The sequence below is a fragment of the Ylistrum balloti genome, unplaced genomic scaffold (genome assembly GCF_031769215.1).
Source record: "Ylistrum balloti isolate Yb309-2 unplaced genomic scaffold, AGI_CSIRO_Ybal_v1 Utg369632, whole genome shotgun sequence".
NCBI classification, from domain to species: Eukaryota; Metazoa; Mollusca; class Bivalvia; order Pectinida; family Pectinidae; genus Ylistrum; species Ylistrum balloti.
In genome coordinates this window covers 361,655-381,032 of record NW_026781897.1, presented here as the reverse complement: position 1 = coordinate 381,032, position 19,378 = coordinate 361,655, and the positions used below count along the sequence as shown (strand labels likewise).

General features: G+C 35.0%; 1 protein-coding gene across 1 annotated transcript; it reads left to right on the top strand.

Annotated features, from left to right (window-relative positions):
* Nucleotides 1–1,707: 1,707 nt before the first annotated feature.
* Nucleotides 1,708–16,551, top strand: LOC132552637 (riboflavin kinase-like). The gene is made up of 4 exons (XM_060216829.1): nucleotides 1,708–1,795; nucleotides 7,908–8,059; nucleotides 9,021–9,123; nucleotides 14,116–16,551. The coding sequence occupies exons 1-4, from the start codon at nucleotides 1,714–1,716 to the stop codon at nucleotides 14,238–14,240; spliced, it is 462 nt and encodes a 153-aa protein (XP_060072812.1). The 5' UTR covers nucleotides 1,708–1,713; the 3' UTR covers nucleotides 14,241–16,551.
* The last annotated feature ends 2,827 nt before the right edge of the window (nucleotides 16,552–19,378 follow it).

Genomic DNA, 19,378 nt, shown 5'->3' with positions numbered 1-19,378 from the left:
GGGACCAGTTTCTCCTATTCGATGACAACAGTGACAACACACGGATGTTAGCTTTTGCCACTACAACAAACCTGGAGATTCTATCAACTACCGACACACTCTATTGCGATTGAACTTTCTACACATGCCCAAGATTCTTCAGCCAGCTGTACACATCCATGCTATGATAGATGATCAAATGTATTTGGAGAAAGATCCAGCTATTTGGACTCAAGACCTACTACACGGAAAATAAAGACATCCACAGACTGATTCGCCGAGCCGCCCTCCTTCCACTAATACCACCACATCACATCCAGGACTACTGGTTCAACGCCTTGGAGGACCTTGAAGACGTCGACCTACTCGTAGATACAACACCATTCATTAACTATGTCACCACCCAATGGATAGAAGGAGACCAACAAGTTTGGAACCACTTTGACAACGATGGACCCAGGACAACAAACAACTTGGAAGGATGGCATAGCAAACTCAAGAAAAAATATTCCACATGCACATCCAAACATCTTCATATTCCTCAAAGAATTGAAAGACATTCAAGCTACCAATTACATTAACCGCCTACAACGTACTGCTGGAGGACTGCCTGTGTCAAAGAGACGCCGCTACAAAATGCTAAATGACCGTCTTATCCAACTGAAAACTGTCCTACGAAACAACGACATCGACTACATCAACTACGGAGGCAGAGCCACATAACTGTTGCACATGGACTGATTTCGGTTTATTTTGAATTGTGTAAATTTATTGGTTTCATTGATTTCTATAGTTATGTCCTGAACTGTATAGTTGAACATAAAATGTATACTATATCACATCCTTCCAAGTTAAATTATGTTGTAAGTATAATTGTAAAATGATATAAAATGTACATTATATTATAGTATAATGTAGTGCTAAATTTACCTGGTTTGTTTTCTTAGCCATTACAGACTTATACATACAAAATCCTGTTTGTCCCAAAAAATATTTTTACCTGATTTTTCAATTTTGGGACAAGAAGGATGACACCCTTCAAACAGCCCCCTTCACCACCACCACAAATACACTGCTTTTGGTAAAGTTTTACCTGTATGGTATCCTCACCCCCTTCCATAATCATTTCCTGGTCAGTGTTTACTAGCTGTGTACTGATATCTAGGTCAGGAATTTCAGTGTGAAGATGCATGTGGGAACATATATGGAAGGCCTTAGTTGAAAATGCAGTACAGCTGTACATGTTGTTATTGTTTATACATCCCGTTTAAGGGATGAAACGGGATGTGTGTGTGAGACTGTTAGGGGTAGGGTACTCCAACAATGTTAGAGGTTTAACACGGCGAAATAATACTGACTGGCGCCGTGCAACATAGCGGACTAAGACCACTTATACGTACATGTAGAGGAGTAGGGGTAGGGGTGCATTCCGATTTTCCGGCGGAAGGTCAGGAATGGTTTTAGCTTAACCTATTTATTATACACATACCTTGAACATAGGACCTTCATCTCGTCTGATGCAGACTAACCATTTCTTCCTTACTGAATGGTCTTTAGGAAAAACATGGAAAGAGATATCCTTCCCATGTCTGCTGTCATTACAGCATAGTGGCACACAACAATGCTTCGCCGCCATATTGTATACACTACGTAGATGGCGCTGCCTGTGCGCCGTCAGCCTCATTTTGACATCCATGGGTATGAGACACACGTTACGAAACATTTACAGACGACATGTCATGTTTTCCGTATTGTGCTGTGGGAAGGGTAATCAAGGGATTTGGACGAGGCAGTAAAGAACTCGGAATACCAACAGGTACAAAACAATATGTACTCGATCGATCATTCTCGAAGTTTTTATTGACAATTATTTGTCAGCTGTACGTAATAATTACTAACCACATCACGTGTGTATTTTATCTTGCTAGTGAACTATAATAGACGAAAGGTATAGCAAAAATGGCTGTAGTAAAATGTACGTGACATGTAGACATGCTGTAATTTGATATTTGATGACGCGACATATTTGTCATTCAGGAAGTGAGTAAGGTTAACGTGCACAAAATGGAACGATGTTAACAACGTGCCGGGTTATCTGGGGGCTTACTAGCAAACATTTCATCGTCTGGGAATTAAATTTAAATACCCTAGAGTTTGCCTGATAGGTTTTCCAATACAAGCAGGAAACCCGTGCTAGCAACGAGAAATAAGTTTTAAAAGGTACATCAACTACATAACAAAACACATATAGTAATACAACAATGTAAGAGGTGTATATGGTGAGAAATTGATGACAGATCACAAAACAGTTACATCATAAATCAGCTGACCAGTGATTATAGGAGTGTTGTAATTTTGTTGCATCCTCGATACTCCAGGGGCTACAAATGGTTATATAAAATACTAAGTCTCCAATTATTAAATATCATGAATTAAACCTATAAAGATAGATAGTATAGGACTACTTAAATGTCATTGAAATTGTATGAACGACATATCAATGACTTTAATTAATGCCACCCTTTATCAGACCATTCTTACTTCTTTGCACCAGAGAGGAAACAAATTGTCTCCTGTGGCCAGTGTACCTGTCTCACTTCATTAAGAGGAAATGAAAAGACAATACATGGCTATTGTGTTATGATATAAGCACAGACACTGGCCATATATTTTATTTATTCTGTGCCATGTATTCATATTTGTATTGGAAGACTGCCAAGGTTTGGCCCTTTATGTCAGCTTTCATATACTTCCTTCAAATCCTTCAAACATTTCAATATTTTCTTTGTCATCTATAATCACTGTTGATAAATACAATGGTGCAGATACTCTATACAGACCTGGCCAACTCTAGTCACACAACTACCAACACCCAATGTATAGAATACACTGATGATATTTTCTCTTAACACGGATATAGATTAACACACATACACAGTGGCCTCCACCTATCCACAGACCCAAAATATGCACAAATCACACATTATATATTAATAAGTTGCATGTGCTCGTCCTTTATGGGAAAAGAAACATATAATCTTGGCCTGTATAATCCTTCTGTGGTTTTATCATATGTTCACTCTGGTACCTGTATCTCACACACACTCACAAATCATGCACACATACAGATCCTCAAACTCGCACCCACACACATACATCACACTGAAACGTCACATGACCTCTTAGAATTCTTGGTCGCTACTGAGCGAGTGGAGAGGCTAAGAGGAAGAGAGTCCAGCCACAACAAAACCTTTAGTGTTGGTAAATGTCGTGGTAGATATAAACATGATAAAAAGGCTGTACTTAAAAAAGGTCTATGGTCTGTCCCACAATGGTTCAAGTCTCAGAGTATTAACAAAAAGTTCTATGGTCAGTCCCCCAATGGTTTAAGTCTCAGAGCATTAACAAAAAGTTCTATGGTCTGTCCCCCAATGGTTCAAGTCTCAGAGCATTAACAAAATGTTCTATGGTCTGTCCCCCAATGGTTCAAGTCTCAGATCATTAACAAAAAGTTCTCTGGTCTGTCCCCCAATGGTTCAAGTCTCAGAGCATTAACAAAAAGTTCTATGGTCAGTCCCCCAATGGTTCAAGTCTCAGAGCATTAACAAAAAGTTCTATGGTCTGTCCCCCAATGGTTCAAGTCTCAGAGCATTAACAAAAAGTTCTATGGTCAGTCCCCCAATGGTTCAAGTCTCAGAGCATTAACAAAAAGTTCTATGGTCTGTCCCCCAACGGTTCAAGTCTCAGAGCAATAACAAAAAGTTCTATGGTCTGTCCCCCAATGGTTCAAGTCTCAGAGCATTAACAAAACGTTCTATGGTCTGTCCCCCAATGGTTCAAGTCTCAGATCATTAACAAAAAGTTCTCTGGTCTGTCCCCCAATGGTTCAAGTCTCAGAACATTAACAAAAAGTTCTATGGTCAGTCCCCCAATGGTTCAAGTCTCAGAGCATTAACAAAAAGTTCTATGGTCTGTCCCCCAATGGTTCAAGTCTCAGAGCATTAACAAAAAGTTCTATGGTCAGTCCCCCAATGGTTCAAGTCTCAGAGCATTAACAAAAAGTTCTATGGTCTGTCCCCCAACGGTTCAAGTCTCAGAGCATTAACAAAAAGTTCTATGGTCTGTCCCCCAACGGTTCAAGTCTCAGAGCATTAACAAAAAGTTCTATGGTCTGTCCCCCCAATGGTTCAAGTCTCAGAGCATTAACAAAAAGTTCCATGGTCTGTCCCCCAATGGTTCAAGTCTCAGAGCATTAACAAAAAGTTCCATGGTCAGTCCCCCAATGGTTCAAGTCTCAGAGCATTAACTAAAAGTTCTATGGTCTGTCCCTTAATGGTTTTAACTTAGTCTCTTGTGTACAACAAAATGCAATATTTTAAATATTTTCCAAATCAAATTTTTCCACTTTTCCTGACTCTTAACAGGTTAATGTTATGTTTGAAGAAAAGTCTGTTTAAGAATTTTTGGTCTTTCAAATCTAACATTTCCTGAACAACATCATTTTTGATTGGGGTAAATGTTTCACCATTCACATGTGCAATTCTATATTCATTTTTCCAATTTTCATTCCTTTTTTGAAAAATTGCATGGTATTCAATAATATTTAGATGCACCACATGTCGTATCTCTTCCCAAAAATTGGGTAATGTATTTATAAATACATGCAAATTGTTAACTGTAGCCAGACCAAAATTTCTCCACATGATACAGTGGTTTACTTTCTGGAGAAGTACAAAGCTAAGAATTCTTCAGGTGTGTTTGGTGGACACTTTAATTCTGCTAGAGATAATAACACACTACACCAAAATTTAGAGTGAATTACTATTGTATCCATTCCATATAAATGGAGAAGATAGTTTCACTACACTCGTTAGACACATTCTCACATTTAGTAATTTTATTTGTCCATATACAGTCCCTCCTATCACAGTCCCTGACTATTTGAACACTTTTTCAACCCTTTCAAATAAGCCAATTGGCTTCCACCTTTTTCTGCAAACACTTTTCCATTAAAGTACCAAACACTGTCAATTTGTGAATTTTCCTTCTGTGAATTAATCAGTAGTACATTGTCCTTGGTAATGTCATTGACCACTCTGAGATCTGACAAGATTCTTCTATTACTCATTACAAAAGTTTTTTATCCTTTTTCCAGAATTTTACCACTATTGGCCTGGGTTTATTTGATGTCTCTTCTGGGAATTCTGGGAATTGCGGCCAGATCCCCAGGGCTGATATTTCCTTCTGACACCTTGTGATTAATGGCTTCATCAAAATCCTTAGCTAGGTCTCTCCGGTTTTCATTCTCTCTTGTGTCCAGTTCTTCCATGTTCATAACTTTCAAGTTGTTTCTATGACTATATTGATCATTTTAATTTCCTTTTCTGATTCCTTCAATATCCAAAGACCTGACCTCCAATTCTTTACTCTGGGCCTCTAGCTCCTCACATGTATTTTCATGTTCCTGTTTTAGAGTTTATATTTCTCTCTCCATCTGTCTGACTGACTCCTGTAATCTGTAGTTCTTGTTGTTCAAAATGTCCATTTCTTCTCTCATCTTAGCTGTCTTTGAAATTATTTGTTTTTCCATGTCCTTCATCATTTCACGTTTTAACTGTTCCATTATCTCAGAGGCTATTTCAGACACCATCTTTTTAACATAAGATAGTTTCATTAATTCTGCTGTCATTTTCTTCGAATCTTCTTTGCTGACAACCTCATCCAACTCTTGTTTTATACTTGGTTCCATGTCTGTTTTAATATTTTCCTCTAATTCAGTCTCCGACGGAACATGGCTCTTTCTGCCACTATGGCCTGTTGAAACTCCTCCTGACTGAGTAGTGCATTGGTTAAAACAACTCCACGATACAGTTCTGATTTCAACAGAATACAGAATATTTTACTGTCCAGAAATGCCAATCAGTCCCAGTAAAGCCAGTAACAGGTCCAGGTGTATTATACAGGTGGCCAGGTAATTCCAGGAAGACACAATCTTTGTATACCTGATGTTGAGGCTATGCTGAAACGTGTCTAACACAATCTTTGTATACCTGATGTTGATGCTATGCTGAAATGTGTCCGACACAATCTTTGTATACCTGATGTTGATGCTATGCTGAAATGTGTCCGACACAATCTTTGTATACCTGATGTTGATGCTATGCTGAAATGTGTCCGACACAATCTTTGTATACCTGATGTTGATGCTATGCTGAAATGTGTCTTCTTTGTATACCTGATGTTGATGCTATGCTGAAATGTGTCTGACACAATCTTTGTATACCTGATGTTGATGCTATGCTGAAATGTGTCTGACACAATCTTTGTATACCTGATGTTGATGCTATGCTGAAATGTGTCTGACACAATCTTTGTATACCTGATGTTGATGCTATGCTGAAATGTGTCTGACACAATCTTTGTATACCTGATGTTGATGCTATGCTGAAATGTGTCTGACACAATCTTTGTATACCTGATGTTGATGCTATGCTGAAATGTGTCTGACACAATCTTTGTATACCTGATGTTGATGCTATGCTGAAATGTGTCTGACACAATCTTTGTATACCTGATGTTGATGCTATGCTGAAATGTGTCAGACACAATCTTTGTATACCTGATGTTGATGCTATGCTGAACTGTGTCTGACACAATCTTTGTATACCTGATGTTGATGCTATGCTGAAATGTGTCTGACACAATCTTTGTATACCTGATGTTGATGCTATGCTGAAATGTGTCTGACAATGCACATCAAAGTAATTACTCTGTGTAGTTCCACATATCATTGGATATACAAAGCAATTTTATGAATATTCATAAAAAAAACACTTGCCACAACAAATAAAACCACTCATTGAAACTATTATGTATGTTTTTAAATGAAGTATGTAAAGGGACTGGTTAAAAATTTCGTTATTTTCTTCCATGCGCTGATTTCAGGCAAGCATTGTTATGCTTAAAATTAGACTTTTTATAAAATTATTTAAGTAGCACTTTTTGAAAAACGAGAAAGATTATCAGCTTCAGACTGACACAGGTTGACACTTGGCAATGTGGCTACCACCATTCGCCTGTTTGATTGACTTTAAGTATATCAGAAAGTAATTTTATCAAATTAATCCACATGCTAATACAAAGATTGTTTCCGTTACTGCCAAATACAGCAGATGTATTCCAATGACTGCACTGCCAGCTACAGAGTAAACCCAGGTAAACAGGCAGTTTGTATTTCTTTAGGAAGCTGAAGTCACTACTCAAGGACAGTCTTGTGCCTTCGTGGTTGTCTCCTGTAGTCTGAATTTAGTCTGATCTGGTCTGGAGTCAGTGCCAGTATGTGTTTGTGGGCAAGACACTTTACCCGAATAATACACTGCTTCAGATTGCATGTAATGCAGCTTCATGTGGTGATAAAACAACATAAAAAAAATCTTTTTGATAAGCTTATGTTGATTGTTTTGATGTGAAAATTTCAAATCCATATGTTTAGATAGAAAACTATCTGATCTCTGTGGCCCAATTTTTAAAATGTCATCTCACTTCAGATATTGAAGAGGTTTAGAGATAGGAGCATGCATGTACTTTAGTCTTTATCACGTTGTGTGTCATACAAGTTCACACTAGAATAAATAAAATCGTGAAGTCTTTACTCTTGTTCACATGATGTCTTAACATAGATTTAGTGTTCATATTCAAATCATACAGCATGAGTTCTACACCTTGTTGATATTGATGGTCATCAATCAAGGTTGAAGGGTCAAAGGTCAAACAATATGTAGAAAATCACTTTCCTGAACAAGGGACAGGCTGGTTATTTGACTCCCTTCTTACATCATTTTCATATACTTTTTAATGTAAATAAATGGATAGATACGTCAAATCTAAAGGTATATTTGGGTTTAACACAACTTTCTCTAATTTTTCAGCAAACTACCCAGAGGATGTAGTAGAACGGCTACCACAGGAGATACAGGGAGGTGTGTACTATGGCTGGGCTAATGTCGATAATGGCACTGTGTTTAAAATGGTGATGAGTATAGGCAATAATCCATACTACAAAAACGAAAAAAGATCAATGGTGAGTTTCATTTTTACATTTCAAAATATTAGTTTTGGTTAGACACACTTTACTTACAGATATTTATGAGCTACACACGGCATCCATCCAACCATTACCATGTTCTTCAATTTGCTACTTGTCATTAATGATGGAGCAGATTTTCATTAAATTTGTTGAGATGCACCCTTGGGTGGAAATTGATTCTGTTTTGTGTAAAAGTTGAATCTGACCCCCAGGGGCCTTAAGGGCAGGACCTAATACGAAATACTGTTATTTAGCAAATTCTTTGATTGAAATTGTTCTGTAGAAATGTCAAAACTAGGTTATCTATTCAAGGTCTATATGCCTTTTGTAGTTTCATCAATCTAGGATATGAATTCATATCATTCAACATATATGATGTACAGTGATAGCATGTACCATATTAGCATTAATGGCCAATTTTACATGAGATATATATTGTAGTAAGTATATATTGTTGATTCTAACAGAGCAATGATCCAGTCACATCTGTGTATAAGAGGCCTGTACATTGTATACATAGGTGGTTGTTGTATAGAGGTTTAATTACAGTAAGATGTGACACAGTCACACCTGTGTATAAGAGGCCTGTACATTGTATACATAGGTGGTTGTTGTATAGAGGTTTAATTACAGTAAGATGTGACACAGTCACACCTGTGTATAAGAGGCCTATACATTGTATACATAGGTGGTTGTTATATAGAGGTTTAATTACAGTAAGATGTGACACAGTCACACCTGTGTATAAAGGCTGTGCATGGGAGCAGAGAAAAGTGGCCTGTATAGCCAGTTATCCATTAAATAAAGATTCAATTATAAAGATTTGTGTTACACAGGAAACCAAAAACTAGTCTTTATAGACACCTGGCCAATCTCTAAAGGTGGTAACTAATACAGGTTTCATTATAGTTTATCTAAATTGATACAATTAACACTGTTTCCTGTTCCTTTTCAGGAAACACACATCATCCACAAATTTGAGGAAGATTTCTATGGCAGTACATTGAAAACAGTCATGCTGGGATTTATACGACCGATGAAGAATTTCTCTTCTTTAGGTAAATGATTTATTTCATCAGGACATTGTGCCTAGCACTTCACATCAAGGCTGTTTCCAACAAAAATATTTTGAAAAATAAGATTTTAAGTCAATTACTGTGGGTTACCTTTAGCAGTTGTTGAGCAAACGAAATTCATAGGTGTAATATTTGACAGGAAATTATCGTTCCTGCCACATATAAACTATCTTAAAGCCAAATGCCTTAAGACACTGAATATTCTAAAGGTTGTGTCCCACACTGATTGAGGAGCTGATAGAAAAGTTTTGCTAAGACTTTATAGAGCTCTTAGTAGATCAAAATTAGACTACGGTTCCATTGTGTATGGATCTGCTAGACTTTAATATCTCAAATTATTAGACACTGTTCATCACCAAGGTCTCTGGCTCGCTCTCGGAGCTTTTAAGACAACACCTTCAGCAAGCCTCTATGTAGAGGCTAATGAACCATCACTATATAGCCGTCGAAATAAATTGGCTTTGCAATACACCATTCAGCTAAGGTCAAATCCTTCAAATCCTGCTTTTTCACTTCTATTTGATCCAAAATATAAAACTTTGTTTGAAAACAAACCAAAACCATTCCACCATTCGGTATTAAAATTTCCGCTCTTTTGCAAAACAAAAATATTGATATTGATGAAATTCAGTCATTAGGAACGATAGAAATTCCACCCTGGCTCATGAATTCACCTGAAGTTACCTTTTTCACTTCATGAAATGGTTAAATCAGTCACAAACAGTTACCCTTTTGTTTGTCCTTCTTGAAATTGCAGTTAAAATATTTCTACATTTATATACTGATGGCTCAATTGATAATGATAAGGCTGCAACAGCCATTGTTACACAAGATGAAGCCTATGGATGCTGGCTGCCCAGCAATGGTGAAGCATGAGCTATCTACCTCATCTTTGAACATATTCAAACAAAATAATGAGAGCTGTTACCTATAAAGTTTCTCTTCCTGTACTACATAGTCTTAGCAATAGAAATATCGAAAATAATTTCATTCGTAATACATTAATACTATATCATGAACTTGCCTAAAACTTTTGTATTGCTTTTTGCTTGGTTCCTGGGCACATGGGAACACCAGGCAATGTAAAAGCAGATCGTGTCACAAAGGAAGCTTTATCGCTACCACCTGTTGTTTTTAAAATTCATTTTACTGATTTTTAACCATTAATAAAACAGTTTTTAACAGCTCAGTCAACTGCATTGACCTTCTGTCTACTTGAGGAAATTTGGTTTATATCAACTTTGTAATGATGCAATGTCACATTGGTTAATATCAACTTTGTAATGATGCAATGTCACATTGGTTAATGTCAACTTTGTAATGATGCAATGTCACACTGGTTAATGTCAACTTTGTAATGATGCAATGTCACATTGGTTAATATCAACTTTGTAATGATGCAATGTCACATTGGTTAATATCAACTTTGTAATGATGCAATGTCACACTGGTTAATGTCAACTTTGTGATGATGCAATGTCACACTGGTTAATGTCAACTTTGTGATGATGCAATGTCACACTGGTTAATGTCAACTTTGTAATGATGCAATGTCACACTGGTTAATGTCAACTTTGTGATGATGCCCCATTATGAACCATGCATCGTAAAGGATAAAGGAATTATGCAGCAAAATAGGAGGTGGATCACTTGCGAACTGTAAATATTACATGATCGTTCAAGATAATTTTTAAGGATAACTTTTCTTAAATGCACCCATCCTTATTTCCCGGAAAAAGAAACGGCACAGATTAATATGGGGCATGTGTGCCTATTTTTTTGAATACAGCATATATATGAGGTACCAGTCATAAGATTAAATCCAAGTTCACCCTGAGGAAGGGATAGATATGATGTTTGTTTAGTGCTAAACAGATATATCTGTACTGTTAATGGAAATGTTGTGCTTGAATGAATGAAAATTACATGAATTCCTTCAGGCAATCCCACTGTTAAAGGGAACCAGAAATACAGTGTACTTGTCTAACTGTTTTGTGAATGAATCATGTGAGTTACTATTTGGGTATGTTTACACTACATACAACAGCTGTCATTTATTGCTTTAGATGTTATGGATAGTACAAAGTTTTTAATTATCTTTAAGTTTTGAATAAATCTTGAATACAGCTTTGTTAGCTTAATAATTGAAAATTTTAGACAAAAATCCAGTTTAATATGAATGGAATTGCTGTGAATTTTTGTTGATAAATATTTTATTCCATTTCACCGTTCTAATGTTTTGCGTCCTTGTACAAATTAGTATAATACAACACAGAATATAATTTCTGTTTCTTTTTTTATAAGTTACACTGTACTGATACTGTATATACATTCATGAAAACACCTGTCACTTGTCTGAATGTTTGTACCAGTAAATACGTAAAAACATTCTCCACATCTAGTACACTGTAAAATCATAAATGTCTATGGGGCTCAAATTTTGACGTCTTCCAAGTATATACACTAGATTGTTGTTGATAAATCTTGATCACAAACCCCACTAGACCTATAATTCCTGTCAACTTTTTTCTGTTTATCAATTCAGGACACATAAAGTTTGTCAAATATGATCTTTAAGTATTTTCCACGTCTGAAGCTCTTTATTACATTGGGCTTTTATCTATAAAAGAAATTTATAATATGAAACTTGGGTGACAAACTAGCAAATATAGGAATGAAATGAACTTCACATTTTTTCTTTCTTTACTTTATTTTTTCTTTATGCAAATGTGTCTGCATGAGTAATGTGTGTGTAAATAAAAATTATTCCAAAATGAAGAAATAATTTTAAAAACATGTCAGTTCAGAAATTCACCACAGAATTTCAGTTAGAAATTTTAAACACATATTGATTTATAAATCTATTTTATATCATTCCTGTCTCAATATCATTGTGTGGGAAGTATCAATATTATTGTGTGGGAAATATCAATATTATTGTGTGGGATATATCAATATTATTGTGTGGGAAGTAACAATATAATTGTGTGGGATACATCAATATTATTGTGTGGGATATATCAATATTATTGTGTGGGAAGTAACAATATCATTGTTAAAATGATGCACATCAGTGATAGGTTTAACATTATTAGCATGATAAATAATGTGTGTATATTTGTAGTATATTACACACTTAGCACGTCTCCACTTCAATGACGATAACAATGCAGATATATTGCATATATTTGCAGAACTTCCTTTTCAGACAAACATTTTTAAACATTATATGTCTGGTTCATCAGTGACTTTTTAACAGTGAACTTTTTAAAGTTTTAATATGTAAGCATTTGTGACATGTATGCTACCAATAATTCACAATAATGGTACATTTATACATGTATATTTCTGTATTATTACTGTTGTATCTATGGAGCCTTCAGTAAACTGAAAATTCACAGCAAACAAAAGTAAAGATAATAACTACTGAGGAAATTATGAGGAAATTTAAAAAAAATTAAAGGGTTATGTGAAAGCAAAACTAAGCAATTATTTTAAAAAAAAATTGGATGAGGTCTTGGTTAACTTCTGTAAAAATAATAAAAAAAAAACCCTCTTTTGCCTTGAGTAAGTATGCAATCAGCATTTAGAGCTTTTTATATATATTTCTTGAAGTATTCTTAATTTTAAAAAACAATTTTGATCACAACATTTCTGAGTAAAAAATAATTGAAAGAAAAATACCTTCAATCTTTTCCCACTTCATCAACTTGATACTCCTATTGTTTCTAACTCCTCCCCTGTTACAGATATCAGCCTCGGGTAATGTCTGGGTACACTAGCCAATAATTAGTGTATACCTGGTTTGTGTTACAGGGTTCAGGGAACATCTCACAGCAACTGAGTGGGGGTACTCTGGTGTGTCATCACCTTACTGTGTGAAAAACTTAAGCCCAAAGAACATGATATAATGTATTAACTTAAATGACAAAGAGTGTTTATTGGGAGAGAAGGTTGATACATCAGACCATATCAGCTTACTTACTTATCTAATACAAATTATATGATAAATACTTTATATAATAAAAATTGCTTCTAAAAAAATCTGAAGTATAATTTCTCCAATAAATTCTGCAAAACTATAGCAGGTAATAGGAAACATATCAATGTCAGTTGGTGTAGTGACTTCTCCAATTACCACCTTAATTATCCAACCTAATTTTAACGAATCTACTAATTTGCATTAAAAATAAATTGGCGTGTATTTGATCTGAACTGAAAAGGTTTTTAACTACTTCCTAAAATTTAATTCTGAAAAGTGATGTCTATTATAAAACTGCAAGTTGACAAATTGGTCTTATATAGCTATTGAATTACATTCTTCACTAATTTCACAGTGAAACTAAATGGAAATTCCCTTAAGTTGAACATTGTTACGATATATTTGTATCACTGACTTAGATAATTTAATGAAAATTTCTGATTTTTCAGTATTGTTTTGATAATTGTATTTATCCAGTAATAAGCCCATGTCTGATAATAAGCCCACATATATACTGCTGTTGCATAAAATCAAACTGGTGTTACTTGATTCTGATGTAATATGTTCCTTAACCCTTGTGTATATTTACAGTGATTCCAACTGATTTTGTAATGTCAACCTGATCATCATGTCTATTAGCCTGTATCTTATCACTTGTGGATTTAGCAACCCTGTCAAAATCACAAAAGAATGAAGTCTATTTTGAGACGATAAAATTGAAAAAGATGAATTACACTTAAATTGAATTAAATAGGTTTTAAAATTTCTGAGAAATTACACATCAAAAAACATGGTGATATCCAGTATTACTTGTCTGTCCCACTTCACGTTGAAGGACTCTGACCAGATATCATCAGATAGGTAGTCACACCGGGTTTATGTATATTGAAACCAGGTTTTTTAGTGTGATTAAGTGTTTTGCTGTAACATTTTGTAATTGTCGTGTTTAAAATAAATTCATACCCTTCAATTTTGTTTTTATTTCTTTTCAGATGAGCTTGTTACAGAAATCCATGCTGATATAGCCCACGCCAAAGAAAAGTTAGAACTACCAGAGAATCTCGCACACAAAGACAACAAGTTTTTTGATGAAAGTGACAAGAAACTATCTTTTTGATTTGTTAGTGATTAAGATAATCACATATCATGTTAGATACATATGTCATAGCAGGTTTTGATAGCAATATTCATATGCAGTTAGCAATCTCTTTCATAGTGCAATGCAGACTTTTAGACAGGGGGATCGCAATGCATTATGGGATAGACTAGTGCAGAGACCTTTTTGATTGCTACACAACAACCAGTAGAATGCCTTGTTACATATGTACATGTACCTAGTACAATGAGTATGGACCAATCATTGACAATTTAACATTGTTGGCTTGCTGGGTGTCTTAGATAGCAGATGGAGTGTGCATAAAGATTAATTTATCTAACCCTGGCATGTCATTTAGTTACTGTAGTATGAAGCACATCAGGGAGGAAACTTGATTAAAACAAATATCTTAATTACTGTATTTAGTTATTAAGTGCTAGATAATACAAGAAAAAGTACATAAACAAATTTTAATTAGCTAAAATGAAATAGAATGAGGTTAAAATAGCTAGAGGCTAAACCAATTCATACGTTGAGACATAGTAAGCTTTTATTACAGTGAAACTAAAGTAATTTAACTTACTTTCAAAACTTTTGAAATTTATACATTCATGTAATTCCAGCAGGTGTACTTTTTGGGGCTGAATTGATTTCTTAAAAACAGAACAAAAAGCAGAAAATTTACATTACTCCTTTATTTTCAGGATATGTTCATTGTTAAACTTTTTTAACAGCTGTAGACTTCTGTATTTGTGGGAATAAGAGAAATCTTTGTCTAAATTATTGTTTGTGAAGCCAATTTCGTATGTGGAAACACGTCTTTAGAATAATGTAATGACCTTTTTGTAATCCTTTACCAGTAAAACTGGAGGAATGCATTAACAACATGCATTGTGTATGTTCCATGTAGTCACAGGGTATTCCATACAGTCATAAGGTTACTACACCCTACTTTTTGAAAGGGTACATGTCAATTTTATTTATTCTCCTGAAAATCTTACATGTCTGAAGTTAAATGATGAAAGTGTGAAGCCATGAATGGATTATTTATAATCAGTAATATAATTAGATGAGGCAAGTGGAAACTCAAATGTTTTAAAATGAAGTTTGTTTTGTGTGGTGATGAGTGAAGATGAAGAAGTCCAAACGCAGTTTGAGTGTTGTATGTTTATTGTGATGTAGGCTATGAAGAGATGGAACACTCAGATACATACTGGTTAGAGATGTGGTCGTATTTATACTAGCCATGTTAATTGACTGATAAAATACTAATACACATTAGCTAACAGTTAACCACGGATTGAATAATACATGGGTTATTGCCATGGTCTTACACTGACCATTATACAGACTGCATAGATAGGCTTCAGGTAATGACTTATATAATCAGGGAACGAAATAATACATGAACATTTGTAGTAGATCAGTAACGACAGAATACCTCTGGTCACTGGTATATATATTTGTTCATAGTAGATGTCAGTACTAAATTACTACAGGCAGATACATTATGATGAAACATCTGACTTATGTCTAGCACAATTTTTTGAATAATTTAATTAACTTACATATAAACTTCTAATAGTTGAGTTTCATAGAAACCCTGTATTCTTAAAATAGTCCATTGGAATGCCAGGACAAGAAATGTTCTACCATGCATTTGACTTCTGAAATGATAAATTAATTTTATCAAATATATATATTTTTTTTAGATTTGATGTTCATAAAATAGCAAAACAGGCCCTCTCACGTGAGATAATTGTAATTTGCTTCCAAAAATTTCTGAAAAATATCTAATCTGCGAAAAATGTTAAAGTGAATTTAAGTTAGAATTAGCTAGCTGACAACTGAAAAATCCTGCTTTTTAATTGTATGTTAAATCAAGACACATTTACACTTAAAATTAAGTTTTAGAGACTTTTGGTGCACTAGGGTGTTAATGTGGCAATAGTCTTGTTGTATGGAGAATATACCAGTAGTGTCAGGGAAATATCATACAGGTAGTGTCAGGGAAACATCATATACAGGTAGTGTCAGGGAAATATCATACAGGTAGTGTCAGGGAAATATCATACAGGTAGTGTCAGGGAAATATCATACAGGTAGTGTCAGGGAAACATCATACAGGTAGTGTCAGGGAAATATCATACAGGTAGTGTCAGGGAAATATCATACAGGTAGTGTCAGGGAAACATCATACAGGTAGTGTCAGGGAAATATCATACAGGTAGTGTCAGGGAAACATCATACAGGTAGTGTCAGGGAAACATCATACAGGTAGTGTCAGGGAAACATCATAAAGGTAGTGTCAGGGAAACATCATACAGGTAGTGTCAGGGAAATATGTAGTGTAAGGGAAACATCATACAGGTCTGTTTAATCATAAGGTGTGGCAATTATACAGGTTGTAATCATACATTAGTGTCATTCATACCGGAGTGTCAGAAATATCAACAGGTTTAGAGCTTTTACTGTTTATAGTATTTTTTTATTTTATTAATTAAGGTAGTTCTGAAATATCATTTTAGTGTCAAAATATCAACAAGTTATAATTCATTGTGTATCAATATACATAGTCTTTAATCATAATGAATTATTTGTAAATTAGATTTTGACCGGAGAGACATCTTATAGGTTCAGAGCTTTTACTGTTTATCTATTTTTTTATTAATTAATTATGATAAATTATAATCATTGTTATCATAGTTTTAATTTTTCAGATTGTTTATTTGTCCATTAACATATGACGTCATTTAAACTCTTTCTTGGTTACATCATCAGTATAAAACTTGAATTTTCAGTTTATAACAGTACATGTTGAATAGGAAGACTGTATAATTAATGTTCTAGAATTGTTGGGGTTACATCCATCAGTTGACCAAATAATTACGATATAAACCATGACTGAGACTGAAGAGCAGCTATCAACTTGTTACAATGTTGCTATTTTAATTTAGAACAAGAGACGTAATTAGAGATGGAAAGTTAAACACTTTTATGTTGTCTTTTAAGAGGTTTCTGATTTTCTGAATGTTTTTTCCGCAGTAAAAGTATTCAACAAAACAGTATATTCTCATTTCTATCCAATCTACTCTTTCAGAACCTCTCTGCTGTTGTCATTAGAATAAGTATAGATATTAGAATACTGTAGTGACGTTTTGGATACTTTGTTACTTGTTTAAGATTCTATATTTATGTTACTGTTATTGTGAATGTACCTGAAAAATAATTTATGGAAAACGTGTGTTTGTGTGTAAATATGCAGGATGATTTTTGTACATAATAAAACCAAACAGAGTGAATATGATGTTTTGTTTTATGTGATGTTTATGATAATATTCCATTTTATATGCCCATAAAAAAGCTTTGACCTGATGTATAATTGTATGGCATTGTCTGTCCATCATTTGTACAGAGATATCTTCCCACAGTTTTCATCTTATATTTTGTTCAAACCTGGTCAACATAACCACTATGACATGTAGTTGGCCTTATAACCACTATGACATGTAGTTGGCCTTATAACCACTATGACATGTAGTTGGCCTTATAACCACTATGACATGTAGTTGGCCTTATAACCACTATGACATGTAGTTGGCCTTATAACCACTATGACATGTAGTTGGCCTTATAACCACTATGACATGTAGTTGGCCTTATAACCACTATGACATGTAGTGGCATAACCACTGAAGTTTGGCCTTATAACCACTATGACATGTAGTTGGCCTTATAACCACTATGACATGTAGTTGGCCTTATAACCACTATGACATGTAGTTGGCCTTATAACCACTATGACATGTAGTTGGCCTTATAACCACTATGACATGTTGTTGGCCTTATAACCACTATGACATGTAGTTGGCCTTATAACCACTATGACATGTAGTTGGCCTTATAACCAATGACATGTAGTTGGCCTTATAACCACTATGACATGTAGTTGGCCTTATAACCACTATGACATGTAGTTGGCCTTATAACCACTATGACATGTAGTTGGCCTTATAACCACTATGACATGTAGTTGGCCTTATAACCACTATGACATGTAGTTGGCCTTATAACCACTATGACATGAAGTTGGCCTTATAACCACTATGACATGTAGTTGGCCTTATAACCACTATGACATGAAGTTGGCCTTATAACCACTATGACATGAAGTTGGCCTTATAACCACTATGACATGAAGTTGGCCTTATAACCACTATGACATGTAGTTGGCCTTATAACCACTATGACATGTAGTTGGCCTTATAACCACTATGACATGTAGTTGGCCTTATAACCACTATGACATGTAGTTGGCCTTATAACCACTATGACATGTAGTTGGCCTTATAACCACTATGACATGTAGTTGGCCTTATAACCACTATGACATGTAGTTGGCCTTATAACCACTATGACATGTAGTTGGCCTTATAACCACTATGACATGTAGTTGGCCTTATAACCACTATGACATGTAGTTGGCCTTATAACCACTATGACATGTAGTTGGCCTTATAACCACTATGACATGTAGTTGGCCTTATAACCACTATGACATGTAGTTGGCCTTATAACCACTATGACATGAAGTTGGCCTTATAACCACTATGACATGTAGTTGGCCTTATAACCACTATGACATGTAGTTGGCCTTATAACCACTATGACATGTAGTTGGCCTTATAACCACTATGACATGTAGTTGGCCTTATAACCACTATGACATGAAGTTGGCCTTATAACCACTATGACATGTAGTTGGCCTTATAACCACTATGACATGAAGTTGGCCTTATAACCACTATGACATGTAGTTGGCCTTATAACCACTGACAAGTAGTTGGCCTTATAACCACTATGACATGAAGTTGGCCTTATAACCACTATGACATGTAGTTGGCCTTATAACCACTATGACATGTAGTTGGCCTTATAACCACTATGACATGTAGTTGGCCTTATAACCACTATGACATGTAGTTGGCCTTATAACCACTATGACATGAAGTTAGCCTTATAACCACTATGACATGTAGTTGGCCTTATAACCACTATGACATGTAGTTGGCCTTATAACCACTATGACATGTAGTTGGCCTTATAACCACTATGTCATGTAGTTGGCCTTATAACCACTATGACATGTAGTTGGCCTT